At 53.0% G+C, this 17,531-nt stretch overlaps 1 protein-coding gene across 1 annotated transcript in view; it reads right to left on the bottom strand.

Annotated features, from left to right (window-relative positions):
* Positions 1-4,225: 4,225 nt before the first annotated feature.
* CNTFR (ciliary neurotrophic factor receptor) overlaps positions 4,226-17,531 on the bottom strand; it is a 138,920-nt gene continuing 125,614 nt past the window's right edge. The window contains exons 6-8 of the mRNA XM_066617325.1: positions 11,931-12,111; positions 5,082-5,226; positions 4,226-4,334 (exon numbers count right to left, since the gene is read on the bottom strand). Of these exons, the coding sequence (XP_066473422.1) occupies position 4,334; positions 5,082-5,226; positions 11,931-12,111 (327 nt within the window). The 3' untranslated portion in view covers positions 4,226-4,333. The remainder of the gene's footprint in view (positions 4,335-5,081; positions 5,227-11,930; positions 12,112-17,531) is intronic.

Consider the following 17,531-nt stretch of genomic DNA (forward strand, 5'->3'; position numbering starts at 1 on the left):
GTTGGCAAAGTGTCTCTTCAAACTGGGAAAGGCCATGCTGCACAGCCTGCCTCCAAGCGGGCCGCTCAGAGGCCAGGGTTTCCCACTTGTTGAGGTCCACTCCTGAGGCCTTCAGATCCCTCTTGCAGATGTCCTTGTATCGCAGCTGTGGTCTACCTGTAGGGCGCTTTCCTTGCACGAGTTCTCCATAGAGGAGATCCTTTGGGATCTGGCCATCATCCATTCTCACGACATGACCGAGCCAGCGCAGGCGTCTCTGTTTCAGCAGTGAATACATGCTAGGGATTCCAGCACGTTCCAGGACTGTGTTGTTAGGAACTTTGTCCTGCCAGGTGATGCCGAGGATGCGTCGGAGGCAGCGCATGTGGAAAGCGTTCAAGGGCTTATGACAGTGGTATTCAAACTGGGGTGTTGCGACGCCCCAGCCTGTGGGTCCTGGCCTCTGCCCTCTTAAGGGGTGGAGGCAGCCAGGAGACAGGGGGAAGGCAGCAGGGCTTGGGTGTGCTTGCCCAAGCCTCCTGCAGCCTCCTGGGGGTGCGGGGAGCCCTGCGCAACCTTCGGCAGGGCTGCCCAGGTCAGGGAAAGTGAAAGCGGAGCGATCACACCCCGCTCCGCGAAACTGGAAGCGGAGCATGATCGCTCCGTTTTCCATCCTGATGCGGCTGCAGGGACTGGGGTGCACCCTCCAGTCCCTGCAGCAGCCGTCCCTGTGTGCGGGGAGCCCTGCATGAGAGCCTGCAGGGCTCCCCAGGTCAGGGAAAGGGAGAGTGGGGCAATCATGCCCCTGCCCCTTCCCCCTGCCCCTGCTGCCTCCCTCCCCACCCCCGCAAAGACTTACTGCAGCTTTCAAACTCCCGGAGAGTTTGAAAACCGCAGGCTTATGAGAAAACTCCAGTGAGAGAATTAGAGGGCAGGTCCTCTCCTGGATTAGGAACTGGTTGAGGACCAGTGTCCTCAAGAATGGGTGTCAATGGACAATTTTCACAGTGGAGAGAAGTGAAAAGCAGAATGTCTCAAGGATCTGACCTGGGATTGGTGCTTTTCTGCTTGTTCATAAATGACCTGGAGATGGGGCTAAGCAGCGAGGTGGCCAAGTTTGTGAATGACACTAGTCTTTTACGAGGGGGAAAGACCAGAAGGGATTGTGAGGAGCTCCAGAAGGATCTCTCCAAACTGGCAGAATGGGCGGCAAAATGGCAGATGCGCTTCAATGTAAATAAGTGTAAAGTCATGCACATTGGGGCAAAAAATCAAAACTTCACATATAGGCTGATGGGTTCTGAGCTGTCTGTGACAGATCAGGAGCGAGATCTTGGGGCGGTGGTAGACAGGTCGATGAAAGTGTCTGCCCAATGTACGGCGGCAGTGAAGAAGGCCAATTCTATGCTTGGGATCATTAGAAAAGGTATTGAGAACAAAACAGCTAATATTATAATGCTGTTGTACAAATCGATGGTAAGGCCACACCTGGAGTATTGTGTCCAGTTCTGGTCACCACATCTCAATAAGGGCAGAGTGGAAATGGAAAAGGTGCAAAAGAGATGAAGATTACTGGGCTGGGGCACCTTCCTTATAAGGAAAGGCTACAGCATTTGGGGGCTTCTTCAGCCTAGAAAAGAGGTGCCTGAGGGGGGACATGATTGAGACATACAAAATTATGCATGGGAAGAATAAAGTGGATAGAGAGATGCTCTTTACACTCTCACAAAGCACCAGAACCAGGGGACATCAGCTAAAATTGAGAGTTAGAACAGACAAAAGAAAATATTTCTTTACTCAGCATGTGGTTGGTCTGTGGAACTCCTTGCCACAGGATGTGCTGATGGCATCTGGCCTGGATGCCTTTAAAAGGGGATTGGACAAGTTTCTGGAGGAAAAATCCATTACGCAACCATACGATGTGTATGCGCAACCTCCCGATTTTAGAAATGGGCTATGTCAGAATGTCAGATGCAAGGGAGGGCACCAGGATGCAGGTCTCTTGTTATCTGGTATGCTCCTTGGGGCATTTGGTGGGCTTATGGCCTGATCCAGTGGGGTTGTTCTTATGTTCTGGAGCGGGCAAGAGGGGCAGCAGCAGTGGGCCTTGAGGCGACACCTGACTGCCGCAGGGTCACACGGAGTGCATGGAGGTTGGGTTGTTCTTGCTACAACAGCCATAACCCCTTTAGTTTTGCAGCTAGCAGGCCCTTCTCCAGGTCATCTCAATGAACGTGGCTCTTCAAGGCTGTGGCTTCTGTTCAGGCCACTCGGGAAGCTGGCAGCTGAAGATTCTACAGCATCACTCCAGCAGCCATAGATGAACAGGGGAAGCAGCCTTCTTACGAGTCCCACAGTTGTGGCTCTCCATGTCTTTTCTAGTCTTGCTATCCCTGATTGCCAACTCTTTGACCAGCCGCCACAGCTGTATCCATAGTGACTGTGTCAGCAGCAGGTGATACAATTCACCTGAGCATCAAGCTGGTGGCACAAGAGCAGGCTGGATTTTGTCCTGGTCATGAGGCACTCGACTGCAACTGCCAGGACAGGAAAGGGTGGCAGTCCCTCTAGCCATCCCTGGCACACCGTCAGCAATCCAGGTGAGGTGTGCCAAAACAGGACTGTTCTTCAAAGACCTTCCTGGTTTGGAACCCCTGCTTGTACTGAACCTCAGTCTCTGGTTCTAAGACAGCAGGAGGGAAATGGTCCTGTGCGACCTCCTAAGATGCTCAGAACTGCAGCATCAGAGTGGGTGGGCTGTGCCCTCCCCACCAGGGCCTTGCACTGATTGAATCTGCAGTAGAAACACAAGCAGTAGAAACACAAGCAGGTGCCCTGTCATGTTCTGCCTCTTGAAAGACAAAGGCCACGGACTGGGCGCAACAGGGAGGCTGAAGAAGAGGGAAGCCTCGGGGAAGTGCAGCAGCAGCCTGGCCGATCACAAGCAGGGGTAGCTGGGCCCACTGGCCCCCTCCCTGAGATCTCTTTTAGCCAGAGACACCAAGGACTCCGCCAGGGACCTTCTGCACATGGCACCTGACTGCGGGTCATATGGGAGCCTGGCAGGCCTGGGACGGGCCCTCCCCCACATTTCCAACCCCCCTGGAATCTGTACGGATGCACCCACCTCAGTCTGCATGTCTCAAGTTTCTAAAAAACTGTCTTTTTTTAAAACAAAAATTATTGCCGTGTTCACAAAAGTCATAATGAAATGGTCACATTTAATGAACACCCAACCTCTCCCCAGTGTGGGTTTTTTGCAGTGTGCGCACGTGTCCAATTTTTAAAATGTTTTTATATACATCTATAAAAAGTTCAAATACAGCATATCATCATTTGGAATTAACAGAGTGTACGGTATTAAATACTGCACTTTGCACCAGAGGAACGGGAAAAGGGCAACGGAGGAGGGTAGAACGGGGCTGTTACAAAACAGGACTGGGGGGGAGGAGAGGAACGGCCAGGCTTTGGGGCGTGTCCATTTGGCTGTAGTCCCAAGATGGAGACATCCCACTCCCCAATATTAAGACCAAGACACACACTGAGGTGCTTCTTCATATAAACAGATGCAGATACAAACGGTGGGTGGGGGACCGTGTTGCTGGAAGACCCCCCCTGTTGAGGTGGAGAGGTGCTCTGAGGTCAGGGGGCAGGTGCTACTGTTAATGGTTCTTCTTTAAAAAAACAGACACTGCCCCCCTCACTCAATGCCCAAATCTTGTGGCTGCCAGTGCTTTTTTTGGGAGGGGGATTTGACACCTTGGATGCCTCCTCCCTCTTCTCCTTGTCTTGCCTGGCTGAGAATTCACAGTTTGTTCTCATGCATGTACAGAGGAGCTGCAGTGGGGCTGACCCACTTGCCCCGTGGGGCAGGTCCTTGGTCTCCCTCTCTGGCATCATCCACTTCTGCAGGCTTGCGTGTCCAGGAGTCTGCTGCCAGGGGCTGCAGGGGTGAAACAGGTTCCATGGAGCATCTTTGGCATGATGGTTTAGCTGTATGATCCAAACCTGAGGCCAGGGTGGCTGGTGCTCCCCTGTGCTACGCCCACCCGCCCTTCACTCCAGTAGGTCCGTGTCCCATTCTCCCACCCGCTCCTGCATCCAGGTATCTCTCTTTGCATGAGGGACGTCTTGCTGTCCTGAAGGCCTCCTAAGTCCACCTCTCAACACAGGGAGGGCTGTGGGGCAGGAGCCTGTGACCCCCGGTTCAGAGGACTTGTCCTTCCAGGAGACAGAGCGATGGCAAGAAAGAGAGAGAAAGGGGATGCATCCTTCTGACCATGTGCAAAACAGAAGTAAAGACAGACCCTCCGGCCAGTGGGGGACCTCTCGGTTAGGCTCCGCAGCAGCTGAGTCTAGAGGAGGAGAGAGAAAGGAGGGAGGGGTCAATGGGAGTGGCAGGAGGGGGGGAGGTCTCAGGATTACAAAAGCAGACAAGTTCCAGGCAGGCTGTCTGCTGCCAACCGGCTGCCAGGAAGCTCCACTGCAGCCAGTGGGACTTCCTTCTAACCCCCCTACACAGGACTGGACTGTGTTGTGCAGAATGAAAGCAGGGGCATCTCTGGCAGAGAACTGGCAGTGCACTTGGAGGTGCCAGCAGCAAGACTCTTGGGGGGAGCAGTAACACTTCAGAACCACGTGCAGCCAATGTGAGTTCACTGGGGAGAGCCTTCAATTCGAGACAGGCCCGGTTCATCCTCCCCTGGTGCTGCTTTCCCGTGTACATTTGCAGAATGAAAGAAGGCCACAGGTGGCGCTGGTGAGCTGCTCTCTGTAAAGGAGTGCATGCCTGACACATGGTCCATGGGAGAAGCAGCTCACAAACTAGCAGAGCGGAGCATGGCAGCATGTGGATGGTGGCAGCCCAGCAAAGTCATTCTGGCTTCCAGTGCTGGGGTTGAAGAGCAGTAAGGAGCAGGTGCAGGATAGAGAGGGGTGGGGGTGTGGACTCTCCTCCTGCCCACCTGGCAACACGTTTGGTCCGGCCTCCTAATGTGCTCTTTGCCCCTCTGATTCTCACAGCTGCTCCTCCCCCCAACCCCTGCAGCAGAGCCCCACTCTGAGGGAGAAAACCTGGGCAGAGAAACCTCACGCGTACTCACTAAATAAAGTTTATGCTGAATGCCGCCAACACCAGAGCCCCCGTCCAGGAGAGTGCCGGGGCTCCATCATTGCTTGGCTCGTCGAGGTCGTAGTTCTTGGTGGTGGTGGGCACTACAAACGCAGAGGTGGTGGCAGTGGTCGTGTCTGTCGGAAGGGAAAGGAAGAAGGGGTGACGCAAAGGTTGGTGCTCAGCTCTCCACCCTGTGTGCTCTCTGCCTGCCCCAGCTCTGCAGGAACACCCTGCCCCCCCGCCCGGTTTGATGCAACAAAAGCCTGACGTGGGTGTAGCTGCAGAGTCCTCTGGCCTGGGATGGGCTCTTGACTGTCTTTCTGTGGGAGAAGCCACTTCTGTGGGGTTCAGCAACTGGAAGAGCCAGGGCAAAATCACAGAGGGCAGTTCTGCTGCCAGACACCAACCCAGGAATGTGGAGGAAAGGTGGGCTTGTGGGACGCTGTCAGCCAACCTTCTGCCGGTCAAGTGGCTGGACAGATGGCCTGCCAGGCCTCCAAGTGACCTCAGCATGGCCCTCCAGGGGAACTCAAGGCCAAGCAAAGCTTGTGAAGACCCTGGAAGGAGGAGCCAGCAGCCGTGTCTTCACTTAAAAAGAGGTGCTGGGGCTGAAATCTAGCCAGAAGCCCCCCCCCCCCAGCACTGGGAGGGGGTCACTTGGCACAGCCTTCCCTAGGTCCTCTTTGTGTCTGTGATCACCTCCAGTGTCATCCACTGGAGCATACCATCTTCCCCCCAGCGTGGAGTGCCCCCCCATCTGCCTTCACTGAGGGTGCAGCACCCTTCCTGCCTCTGAAGCAGCAGGGCAGGCAACTGGTCCGCAGCAGTGCCCGTCAGGAAACCGTAAGAATGTTTAATCTCACAACAAAACATGTTGCATTGCATCTCTACCTAGCTGTGGCCAGCAGGCATCGACTCCCTGCCCAGCCCAGCCCAGCCCAGGGCATGGCCCTTGCACTTTGACTTTCCCAGAGGCGCGCATGAGAACTAACAACATCCCACAGATTTGGAAGGGTGCCTTCAGACACTTAGGCTGCAATCCTAACCACACTTTCCTGAGAGTAAGCCCCATTGAACAAAATAGGACTTACTTCTGAGTAGACCTGGTTAGGATTGTGCCCTTAACCACATGGGACTCAGGTTTCTGCTTTCAGAACTTCCTGCCTTGCACACAAAGGCTGAGTGACAGAAAGGCAAAAGGCTTGCTGCAAAGGGGAGATGCACACACCCCACTTTGTGTGCTCGGGAGAAGCACAGAAAAAGGGTCAATACGCCCCGCCAAGGCTAGTCTGAATGCTGAAGCTGCCTTTGTTGTGTGCGCATGCCCCAGATTCACTGGCTCCAATGGGGAGAATCCCATGTGCAGCACCAAACTGAGCATGTGCTGAAACAATCCCTTTGCTCTGGCTGAACACATGAGAGCGCTGCTGCTTTGCACAAGCTGATCACTTGGGGGGTTTCAGGGAGAGAGGCCGGGAACCCATCCCCCCAGGTGGCCAGGCTGACTGGGGCCGCTGGCGGTTTGGCTGACAGGGTGTGATTTTGCAGCAACATGTGCAGATTGTGTGTCATGCTCCCTCCTGCATGTAGGTAGTATGGCCAGCTCAAGTCTTCCTTCTGGGACTGACCTTGTGGAACCAGGGCAATTATGATGGACTTGCACTGTAAGCCTATGAGGGTCTACCCAGAAGTAAGGCCCATTTTGTGGAATGAGGCTTACTCCCAAGTGTGCTTAGGTTTGCAGCCTTATGACCCGATCCTATTAGGACCTGACACTGCCAACTGAAAGTTCTGGTCGCAGAAGGTGCTGTACAGCTGTCGCAAACGTGACATGCCATCCAGTGCAGCCTGGTCACTGTTGCAGGCGGCTGGGGTCCATGAGCCAGGGGCCAGAGCCAGGTAAGCCAGCATGGGGGCTGAGGAGGAGGCAAGGGGTAGACAGAATGGGGCAGGGAGGGGGCAAGGTGGAGTGTGGATCAGGGCTTGGAAGGGGGTTCCGCCTATATCCTATCCCCCTTCCCGGCCTCAGTCCCCTGACCCAGGTTCACTTGGACCTGTGCCAACCAAACCGCCAGTGAGGGCTTACTCCAAGGAGAACTTTGGAGATCTCCCACAGGATACAGCATGTGCCCTGCTGGTGCGGCTAAACTGCCACGTGGGAAGTTCCATAGGACTGGGCTGTGAGACGGCAATGTGCTAATCCTACACACAATCCTTAAACTTTACAATCCTAAACACATATACCTGGGAATAAGTCCCATTAAACCCAATGGGTCTTCTGAGTATACATGTGTAGTACTGCACTGCTAGGAACTGAAAGGAAGGCCATCAAATGCCTGAGCAGCACCAGTTCTCCCCAGACTTGGCTGTCTCTAAGATGGTCTTTCCACTGGTCCAAACAATATCCCCCCCAAGGTTACATAAGAACATAAGAACATAAGAACAGCCCCACTGGATCAGGCCATAGGCCCATCTAGTCCAGCTTCCTGTATCTCACAGCGGCCCACCAAATGCCCCAGGGAGCACACCAGATAACAAGAGACCTCATCCTGGTGCTCTCCCCTACATCTAGCATTCTGACTTAACCCATTCCTAAAATCAGGAGGTTGCGCATACACATCATGGCTTGTACCCCATAATGGATTTTTCCTCCAGAAACTCGTCCAATCCCCTTTTAAAGGCGTCTAGGCTAGACGCCAGCACCACATCCTGTGGCAAGGAGTTCCACAGACCGACCACGCGCTGGTTACCCAGTCCACCTTGACAGCATGCCTGCTCCCCAATGAGCTCCAGAGGAATTTTCATACACCAGAGACTCATGCAGAACCCAGTTTGGGGAAATGGGCTGGATCCTGTGCAGGCTCCCCCCTGGCCCAGCAGCTGCAGACCCGAGCGGAAGCATCTGGAGGTGTAGCACAGCAGGCCTTGTGCTGCTGAAGGGAACACCTTTGGGCAGGAACTCACACGGAATCGCAACTCTCATCAAAGTTGCACAGACTCACTACAGTAGAACTACGTTCACAAGTGCACATTTCATGAGGTTGGGGGGTGAAAATCCCTCTGATGCTCATGGGGATACTGGAGAGATGATGAAACAGTGGTAGAGGGGCACTCACTCACAATAGGTTGGGGGGGGATAAGAAATCAAGCTGATTTTAACACACCACAACACAAAGGCAGCTAGAAACAGAACTAAATGCAAATACAGTTTGGAGTGAGGAACATTCCCTTGGGTAGTGCAAAGGGACTGCCCTCCAGAAAGGCCCCAAGTCTGCAGATTCTGCCCCACTGAAGGCTCCATCCCTTCCATCTCTTGCTTAGTTGCACATCTAATCTCATGGCCAGCAGAGGGCACCATCTGTCCACAGAAGAGTCTAAGAGGCAGCCCATCTGCAGCCCCTTCCAGATTCACACTTTTCCTTCTTTCGCCGAGACCACCACAAACAAGGTCTTATTTGGGTCCAACAGGTGATCACTATTTTTTGGCAGAGAGCTTGGTCATCATTTATGCAGCACTCTTAATATGCTATGTAGAGCTGAGCTGAAAGGGGGAGTGCTCCTTTTTCAAGGGCTTTATTGAGAGGAGAGGGGCTCCAAACAGGGAACATGGTTTGCGCCTTCAGAGAGTGAGGACAGAAAGAAAGTTCTCCATGTGAATGGCATTTGAGACACGTGCTCACCCATGCTGCACTGAGCGTGTGGTGCGGCAATGCCATCACTTGTTCATGTGTTGCCCGATAGGTAGAGGTCATGCAGTTGGCAAAAAGGTTAAAGTGTGCTAACATGGTTTAACATCTGTTAAAAGGAACACAAATACTACCAAAGCAGCAGGTTGGGAAAATCCATGAAGAAGCTTCTCCCCAAAAGAGTTGGTGAATAGTTCCACCCAGTCCCGTCCCCAGACACCTCTCCTTTGCATCAAAATTCTTCCTGATGTGAACATTCAGAACAGCCATTTACTCTAGTCCTCAAAAGCAGGCCTAGATAAGAAGGCCACAGGCTGTGCATGGACAACACATGGGTTGGGAATTCCAGGAGATTCCAGGGCAAAGAGAATTCCAGGGCTGTGGTGGTCACAGAGGCCTTTAGGCGAGCTCTTCCTTCATGCACCAGCGGTGCAGGCAAGAGGGTATTCCCAGCATATCTGAACAGATTGGAACACACTTGGACTTAGAGAGAGCCCACATGAATCTGAGCATCAGTGGTCTCTTCTGGAGTCCGGCAGATTTTGTGACATCACCAGTGCCACAACCTCTGCTTTGGGCTGTAATGTGCCCAAGTCAGACGAATGGCCACGCAGCCGGTCATTCCCCTGTGCATGCACGGTCAGCTGCCCTTGCAGACTCTGGCACGCCTCCCAGCCCCTTCCTAATCGTGGCCGCCATTCTGCCCGATTTCCCAGCCCCACGAGCAGCGATGCCAGCAGAGGGAGAGCGCCTGGACCTGCAGGGGCTCCTTCTGGGAAGCCAGAGGCCGGCGTCACATCATGCACTTGGAAGCTGGCCCAGCGCTTTCCTAGAAACAGAGAGTTGTTAACTTTGTGGCTTCCCTTGCTAACAGGCTCCCTGCTGTGCTGCTGCAAACACCAGCACTGCTACAGAGCACTTCCTCTGAAGGCTACACAGTGCCGGCTGCCTTGACTGGCGGGGATGTTTGCTCCCCCAGCCCCTGAAGCCCCACAGTTTTGTCCAGGGGCAAAGAGGCCTCTTGCCAGCAAGGTGAGCAGGACTGCTTGGCTGAGGCCAGCATCCGCTTCCAGCAGCAGCGTTTGGGAGCTCCCCAGCAGCATCGTGGTGCCCTCCCCTCCCCTCCCCTGCCGAGCAAGGAGGTGCCACTTGGCTCTCACGGTGAACAGTCCCGGATACAGCTCTCCTCCAGAAGCTGCCTGATCCCCTCTACGAGCAATCTGAGCCAGTGCCACATCTTGGACCAGCGCATCACACTGTGTGAGAAGACCATAGGGACCACACCGCAAAGCTCCAGCTCCTCTGGACAACTGTGAAGCAGGCCCCTTGAAAAGGTCTCTCAACCTCCTTTGCACTTCCAGAGCATTTCTCGTGGCTGTGGTGTGAAGCAGAGAAGAAGGGCAGGTGCAGTGTGATCCACCACAAGGAGCCTCTGTATATCAGGACACTCCTACACCATGGTCTAGAGGCGGATGCGTGGGGGGGGGGAAGGCAGCTGGGCACATGCCTTTTCCCAGGGGAGGCATTACAGAGGCCAGATGTTATGACTCGGCTGGACCACTACGTAAGCAGCTACACTGGTGCTAGTTTTAACCTAGCTCTAAGGTGCTGGTTCTAACCTTGAAGGCCCTCTGTGATCTGGGTCCAGGCTATCTGAAAGACCACCTCCTTCCATACATTCCAGACCACCCACTTAGATCATCTGAGTGGGCTCTTCTACAAGTGTTGCCTTTGTCCCAAGTGAAAGGGTGGAAGCTTGGGGGCAAGCCTTCTCCGTAGTGGCACCACAACTATGGAATTCCTCCCAGGGGAATTGAGAACTACTCCCTCTCTCATGGATTTTCGGTGACAGCTCAAAACACACCTATTTTGTCTGGCATTTGCCTGCTGAGGGGATATTTACCCTTTATGGCTCTGAAATACTGTTGTGACATGACTGCCTCCCTGGTCTTACTTGTTACCCATGTAACCCAATCATAACTGTTAGTTTTTGCTCTGTTTTGGTTACATTCCACTATGTAATGTTAAAATTAATATTTTTAATGCCTTATTTGATGCTTTATCTGTTGCAATACTTTGTACTTGATTATAATGCTTTGTTAGCTGCCTTGGACATTTGCTTTGGCATGGGAAAGGCAGGATATAAATGAATGAATGAATGAATTTCCAGTACTGATGAGGAAGGAGGGCCTGGGGATACTAGGGAAGGGGCGAGAAATGGGGACTCTGCAAGGATAACATCCAATAAACACCTGGTGCTCCAGTCGTGCCAGCTGGACAGGCATAAGAGCACCACTTCACACTGGTCTAGCACTTTCTGAGTGTGCCAAGTGCGTCATGTGGATTATCTTGGTGCTGTCCGTATGGTGTATGGAGTAAATATGGTGTGTGGTAAGCAGATATTCTGAATCCCAGATTGGAGCCAGGGAGCAGAGGCAAGGAAGGAGTGACCTCCTATGGTCACCTGGTGAATGTTCTGGGCAGAGGTGAAGCTTGAAGCGGGTGCTCCCAATTCCCAGTTCAACCTCTTAGCCGATGGACAACAGCATCCCCCCCCCCCCCCGACTAGGAGAGTCTACACACAGGCTGGAATTCCAAGACCGACTTGCAACATTTATTTGGACAACAGGGCCAGGAACCTGAGAGTGGCAGCACCCTGGATGCCCGACACCTGTCACCAGAAGGGTGCTCTGGGATGCTCACACCCCTTAGGGATGAGCGTGAGCTAAACCCAGCCGCTGCCTCCTTAAAACCCACCTTTCCCCGCTCCCCTCTTGTGCTGCAGCTGACCAAAGACATCGCGCTGAAGCCATCTGCCTCACCCTCCTCAGATCATGCCTCCCTCTCCTTCTCCCTCCCTCTCCTTCTTCTGTTGTTTCTCCTGTGGCTGTCTAGACTGTAAGCTGCTCAGGGCAGGGTCCTGGCCTCTCTCTCTGGTGAGATCAGCACATCGTGCTCCCTCTCTCCCATTGTCGAATCACAACCACACATTCAAAGATGCACACCCCGGCTCATTCCAGCCCTATGGCAAGGAATAGTGTGGTAGGTGGGTGGGCTTAGGAGCGGTTCAGAATAGACTGCCTAGCTGGATGCGACCCTCCATTTCCACCGAATCTGCTGCTAGTTCTCCCCCTCCGGGGCCTCCTCCTCACCTGCTCCCTGGGCTTCTGTGGTGAGGTGTTTTGGCTCCTCAGTCCAAGGTGTGGCATGCACGGCCACGCTCCAGTCGCTCCATGTGCCAATCTCATTGTCTTTGGCTGCCACCTGGATGATGTACTCCTTGCCCGCGTAGGCGTCGGTGATGATGTGGGATGTCCCATCCGACAGTTCCACCTGCAGGGGCAAGAAGGGGAGGTGTATGAGCTGTGCTAGCACAGCAGACTGGAAACAGGAATCAACCTGCAGGGGCTGATTCCACAGAGGTCTCTTGGAAATGTCCATCAGCCTCCCAGGACATTCAGCTGTGCACACCAGGAGGTTTCCAGCTGGACGCTCTTCCTTGCTGAAGAAAAAGCCTGTCTGACTGGTGTGTGTGTGTGTGTGTGTGTGTGTGTGCTACCCTGGCCAGGTAAGGGACATGCAGGGAGGGATACATTCCCTCCCCTTCACCTGTTTAAAAGTGATAATCATTGCTTCCTGGGGCAGCAATGTCTGATGGTTGTTTCAGGGGCAAACCACTCCTCGGGGGAGGGGCAACTTTCACCCTTCAAAACAGCAGGAGATAGGGAGGAAGAGAGAACCTACCCCACTCACTCGGTGCATCCTGGGCCTGACCAGGACTGCCTCGCAACCAGTCAACTGGAAATGGCTTTGAGACCAAGAGTGCGTGTGCCTGTTTAGGGCCGACCATACACCAGCTGAGATCTGCTCCAGGAACCCTTCCTTTGGGCTCTCTGGTCTTTGGAGGTGAGGTGAGTACCTACTGTGGAAAGAGACTCCTCAGGATGGTACCCTCCAGAGACACGTTTACCTGGCACCTTCTTCTTTGATGCTAGGCAAATCTGTCCTCTGTTTTCAGGCCTTCAATGGCTCTCAATAGTGTTCAGCTCCCCCCTCCCCACTTAAACTGTTTTTATCTCCTTTCCCTGTGTTTTCGTTTGTGGGAACACATCTGTCAGTATCCCAGTAGCTGATGGGGCTGGAGTGTAATGGCCCCAAGTTCACACAGTGCAAGGTCCAGGGGACCCCCGTGTCTGGTGGTGGGGGCTGAAGAGCTGTCAAGTGCAGACCTCAACGCTTTCAAACAGGAGAGAGAGAGAGAGAGAGAGAGAGAGACAGACAGACAGACAGACAGACAGACAGACGAAATGAAAAAGCCTTAGTGCAGTGGTTCTTGAACTTTTCCGGCTCACGCCTCCCCTGACCCTTGTAGCCATTGGCCACAGTTCCCCATTACAACATCTCACCTCAGTTACTCCCAAAATGGGGATGAAGGTGTTATAATTATACACTAGAAAAAAAGAAACAGCTGCCAGCACTCAGCACTCTGAAGCTGCAATTCTAACCACACTTACCTGAGAGTAAGTCCCATTGAACATAATAGAACTTACTTCTGAGTAGACCTGGTTAGGATCGTGCCCTGAGTTTGTTAGCAGCACACCAGGAGGGTTTGGGAAAGGGAGGGGGGAAGTGATGAATTTGCTGGGGGAGGGGAAGACTTTGTTTCGTTTGTATCTGCTAATTGCAAACTGATGCAAACTGAGACCTAGAGACTGTTTGGCTGGAATCCTAACCCCACTTTCCTGGGAGTAAGTCCCATTGAACACAATAGGACTTACTTCTGAGTAGACCTAGCTAGGATTGTGCCTTTTGTCTTACAATAGCAGCCAATAGAGTACCCCCCCCCCAGGAGGCAGGAGGAAAAAGGGGATGGCTGAAAAGGAATGGGATTTTTATTTTTAATCAATTTTTGGAGACAAAGCCATCAAGAGTGGCTTTTTTTTCTTTTTTGAAGGGGGAGGAAAAAGAGAAAGGTGAGGATCCTTGGTTAAGCTGACACAGACCCCAAGCCTATGTAGGGCTGCTCAGAAGTAAGTTCCATTTGAGTCAATGGGGCTTACTCCCAGGAAAGTGTGGAAAGGATTGCAGCAACACAGAGCAAGATTAAACTCACCCCCAAGTAGATGGGGGCTGCTCACACACATACACCCCAGCAGATGCAGATACCACCCCATTCCCCCCCCCCCCCCGCAAGATGGAGGAATGCAGGCTGGGGCATTTGGACACCCCCCCCCCAAGCAGGCTGGCTCCCTCCTTAGCTGAGCTGCTCTTCCCTCCCAGTTTGAAGCCTGCCAGGAGCACACCCTGTGCTGATGAGCTGCAGCACCTATGCATACCTCTCCTCCAGCCTTGACCAATCCCAGGATGCCCAGGGTGATGGGTACACTGGGAAATGTAGTTCTTGGGGCGAGGTTGCACATGCAGAGAGCTTGATGATGAGATGCGGCACCTCTGCAGCTACCCAGCCAGCCTTCTCTCCCACCTCCCCCCCCCCCCATGTTTCACACTGCCCCACCCACCTCTTTCTCAGCCTCGGAAAAGCAGCAGATCAGGAGGCAGCACCTGCAGCTGAGCTGAGCAGAGCAAAGCAGAGCAGCTGTGGCTTCCTCTCTCCCCAGATGCCACAGGATGCCCCTGTCGGCCAGCCACTCCTCCCTACAGATTGAATACCTCAACCTTAGTGACTCCAATCCAGGGATTTATCTGCTGCCCAACAACAGGCCTGCAGAATCACAGCCTGCGGTCCATTGCACAACAGCTGATTAAGGGCCCACTCCTATCCAATTTTTCAGTGCCGGTGCAGTCATTTCAATGGGGCATGTGCTGCACCCTGCGGTGGTGGGGCAGTCACAGAAGCCTCTTCAAGGTATGGGAACATTTGCTCCCTTACCTCAAGGCCGCATTGCAGCTGCACTGGTGCTGGAAAGTTGGACAGGACTGGGCCCGAAGACATCAGAAGAAATGATGATTGAAATACATGCAAGAAGCCAGTACATTTAGGGCCCAATTCTATCCAATTTTCCAGCACCAGTGCAGTCGCAATTCAACCCTGAGGTAAGGGAGCAAATGTTCCCTTACCTTGAGGAGGCTTCTGAGACTGCCTCCCCCACACAGGATGTAGTGCATGCCTCATTGGCAGGGTTGCATCGGCACTCGGAAATTGGACAGGATTGGGCTCTCATTCTCCAAAGACACATCATGCCAGACTGACCTGATGGTCCTTTTTTGAGAGATGGTGGCCAGTGATTTTCTGAGCAAGAGAAATGTCAGTTTCTGAACAAATGGGAAAGCACAAGACATTAGGACCCTAGGAAAAAGCAGGCCTCTGCAGGATGGTGTCAGCCGGGTGAGGACGTCCCTCTGCTGGTCCAGACCAAAGAGTTGCCCAGTCCTCAATTCTGTTTCCTGCTGGGTGACTCTGGGGGGTGTCCAAGCAGCAGGGCATGAAAGGAAGGGCCAAAAGGTGGCACCCGGAGTCAGCCAGGTTGAGCTCTGGCAGAGAGCCTGCTTGGCTGGGCTGACTCAGGATCCCTCAGCCCCACCCTGGGGGCCCACCCTGCCATTGCCACTGAATGGCCCTTCCCAGCACCCAACATCCAGGAGCAAGTGAAGGTCCCACTGGCTCAGGAGCACTTTTTCAAGACCCTGCAGCCCTGAAGGTTCTGCTCACGCAGCCTTGCATGAGGGAGAGACTCTCCTCTTTCTCTGATATCTTGCCAGCACTTGCAACACTTCCGCCAAAAAATCCCACCAAGCAAGACAGTATGGCGTGCACTGGCACTTTCAAGGGCCCCTGCACACTCCAGGGGAGGGAGGGGTGTTTCTGAGGCTGTGACGGTGTGATTGGCAACATGTGTGAGAGGCAAGAGGCGCTAGCGGGAGAGAACCAATAGAGCTTGCAAAACCAGAAACAGGCTATTAGAGATCCATTAGGCAAGCGTATCCCATTCCAGCCTAGGTAATGCATTAAAGGAACATCTGAACACATTAGGAGCCCTCAGCCAGCGCCAGGACAGGGCTGCAGAGCAGAGGAGGAAGCCGAGTCCATCTGGGTTGGATTACAGACTTAAAAGCCGGAGAGAAAGAAAGGATGCCCTAAATATTTAATGTTTGGTGTTGGAGGAGACAGAACAGGAAAGGCTGCCAAGGATGAGAATCCTGGCGGGGTGGCAGCGAGTGCCCTCCTCATCTCCCCCCCCTTTGTGTCCCCCATTTCAGCACCTGCCTTCTCCCACCCTCCATTCGGATGGTTACTGTCAAACTCTGAACACTGTCCAGTAGCACTCACCAGTGGAACTAATCTGACACAGTTTCTATTGCTGCCCAGAATGGCTCTGCTGGCGAGTGGGAAGGGTTGCTTACATGGCGCTTGCAGTACTGACCACGCCATCCCCCTGCAGCTACACTACTGACACCGTGGATGCATCAGTATCCTGGTTCGGGACAAGGAGAAGCAGTTCCCTCAACATGAAATCATTTTCGCACATTTTAAAATCAATGGCTATTCTAACAAGTAACATCAAGAACACTTGAAAAAAATCTCTAGCACATTTTACAAAAAAAGGCGCTAGGGTCTAGATTATGCTAGAATTTGTCACAGATTCAGTGCTGAATGCCAGATTTGGCCCTAGAACATAAAGCAGCACATCTCAGAACATGCGCAGAGTGCCTTTTCCTAGCCACTGATAGTCAAACACTGCCAAACCTACAGGCCTGGATGTTAATGGAGCAGACAGTCAAACAGTGTTCAAACAGTGTGGCTGAAACCCTGACATCTCTTCACCAGTAAAAGACTCACCTTGCGGCCAAAGTGTTCTGTGTGGATTGTTATGAAATAGCAGGGATGCCTAATTCAACCCACACTGCAATGGCTGCCAGGGAAATCTTCCTGCACTGCTGGCTGGTGATGTGCTTTCCTCTTGGGCTTGACAGACACATACCTGGGCCTGGTTCACATGCTGGCCTCTCAAATCCAGGCCTGCAGAACAGAAGGCCCAAGGGCTGAGTGCAGCCCCCTCCCCACTCTCTGGGGCCTCCTGGGCAAATGCCAGGCTTTGTGCTTCCTTTCCCACTGCAAAGTGATTGGAAAGAATGGCAACCCTCCACTGAATCCAGGGAATGAAGCAACAGACATACACAAACACATCCCACCCACTCTCCCCACACCCGACTTGTGCACGACCACAGTCACATCTCCAAAAGGGGTAGCAAAGGAGGCCAAAAGCCCTGGAATTTGCCCAGGAGTCTACGGAGAGTGGGAGCTGCAGTCAGCCCTTGCTCTGTCTGTCCTACAGGCCTGGATTTGCTCAACCACTGTTGATAGGCCTATAGCCCAATCCTATGCCTGTCTACTCAGAAGTAAGTTCCATTAAGTTCAGTGGGACCTACTCCCAGGTAAGTGTTTCTAGGATTGTAGCTAGGGCTGGCTTTAAAAGCCAACTGGACAATTGCTCCCAATTGAGTCTCATGCCTAAGGGGGCTTCATGGGAGGGTAATCTAGTCTTGTACACAGTCTTGTGTTAAAATGTGCTTAGCCCATTAACTCACATGCACTTTTTAAATGCAAATTTTGATTGCTTTCCGTTCTTTCCATTTGATTGCTTTCCAGAGAGGCAGGGGTGTGTTTGTGTATGTGTGTTCCTGGATTCTGGTGCACCTTCCAGTGGAGGGTTGCCACTCTTTCCAATTCTACCATAGAGATATAAAGTCTATAATGAATGTTATTTATAGCTCAAAGATTCCACAGACCTTGG

This window comes from Tiliqua scincoides, chromosome 2 (genome assembly GCF_035046505.1).
Source record: "Tiliqua scincoides isolate rTilSci1 chromosome 2, rTilSci1.hap2, whole genome shotgun sequence".
Lineage (NCBI taxonomy): Eukaryota > Metazoa > Chordata > Lepidosauria > Squamata > Scincidae > Tiliqua > Tiliqua scincoides.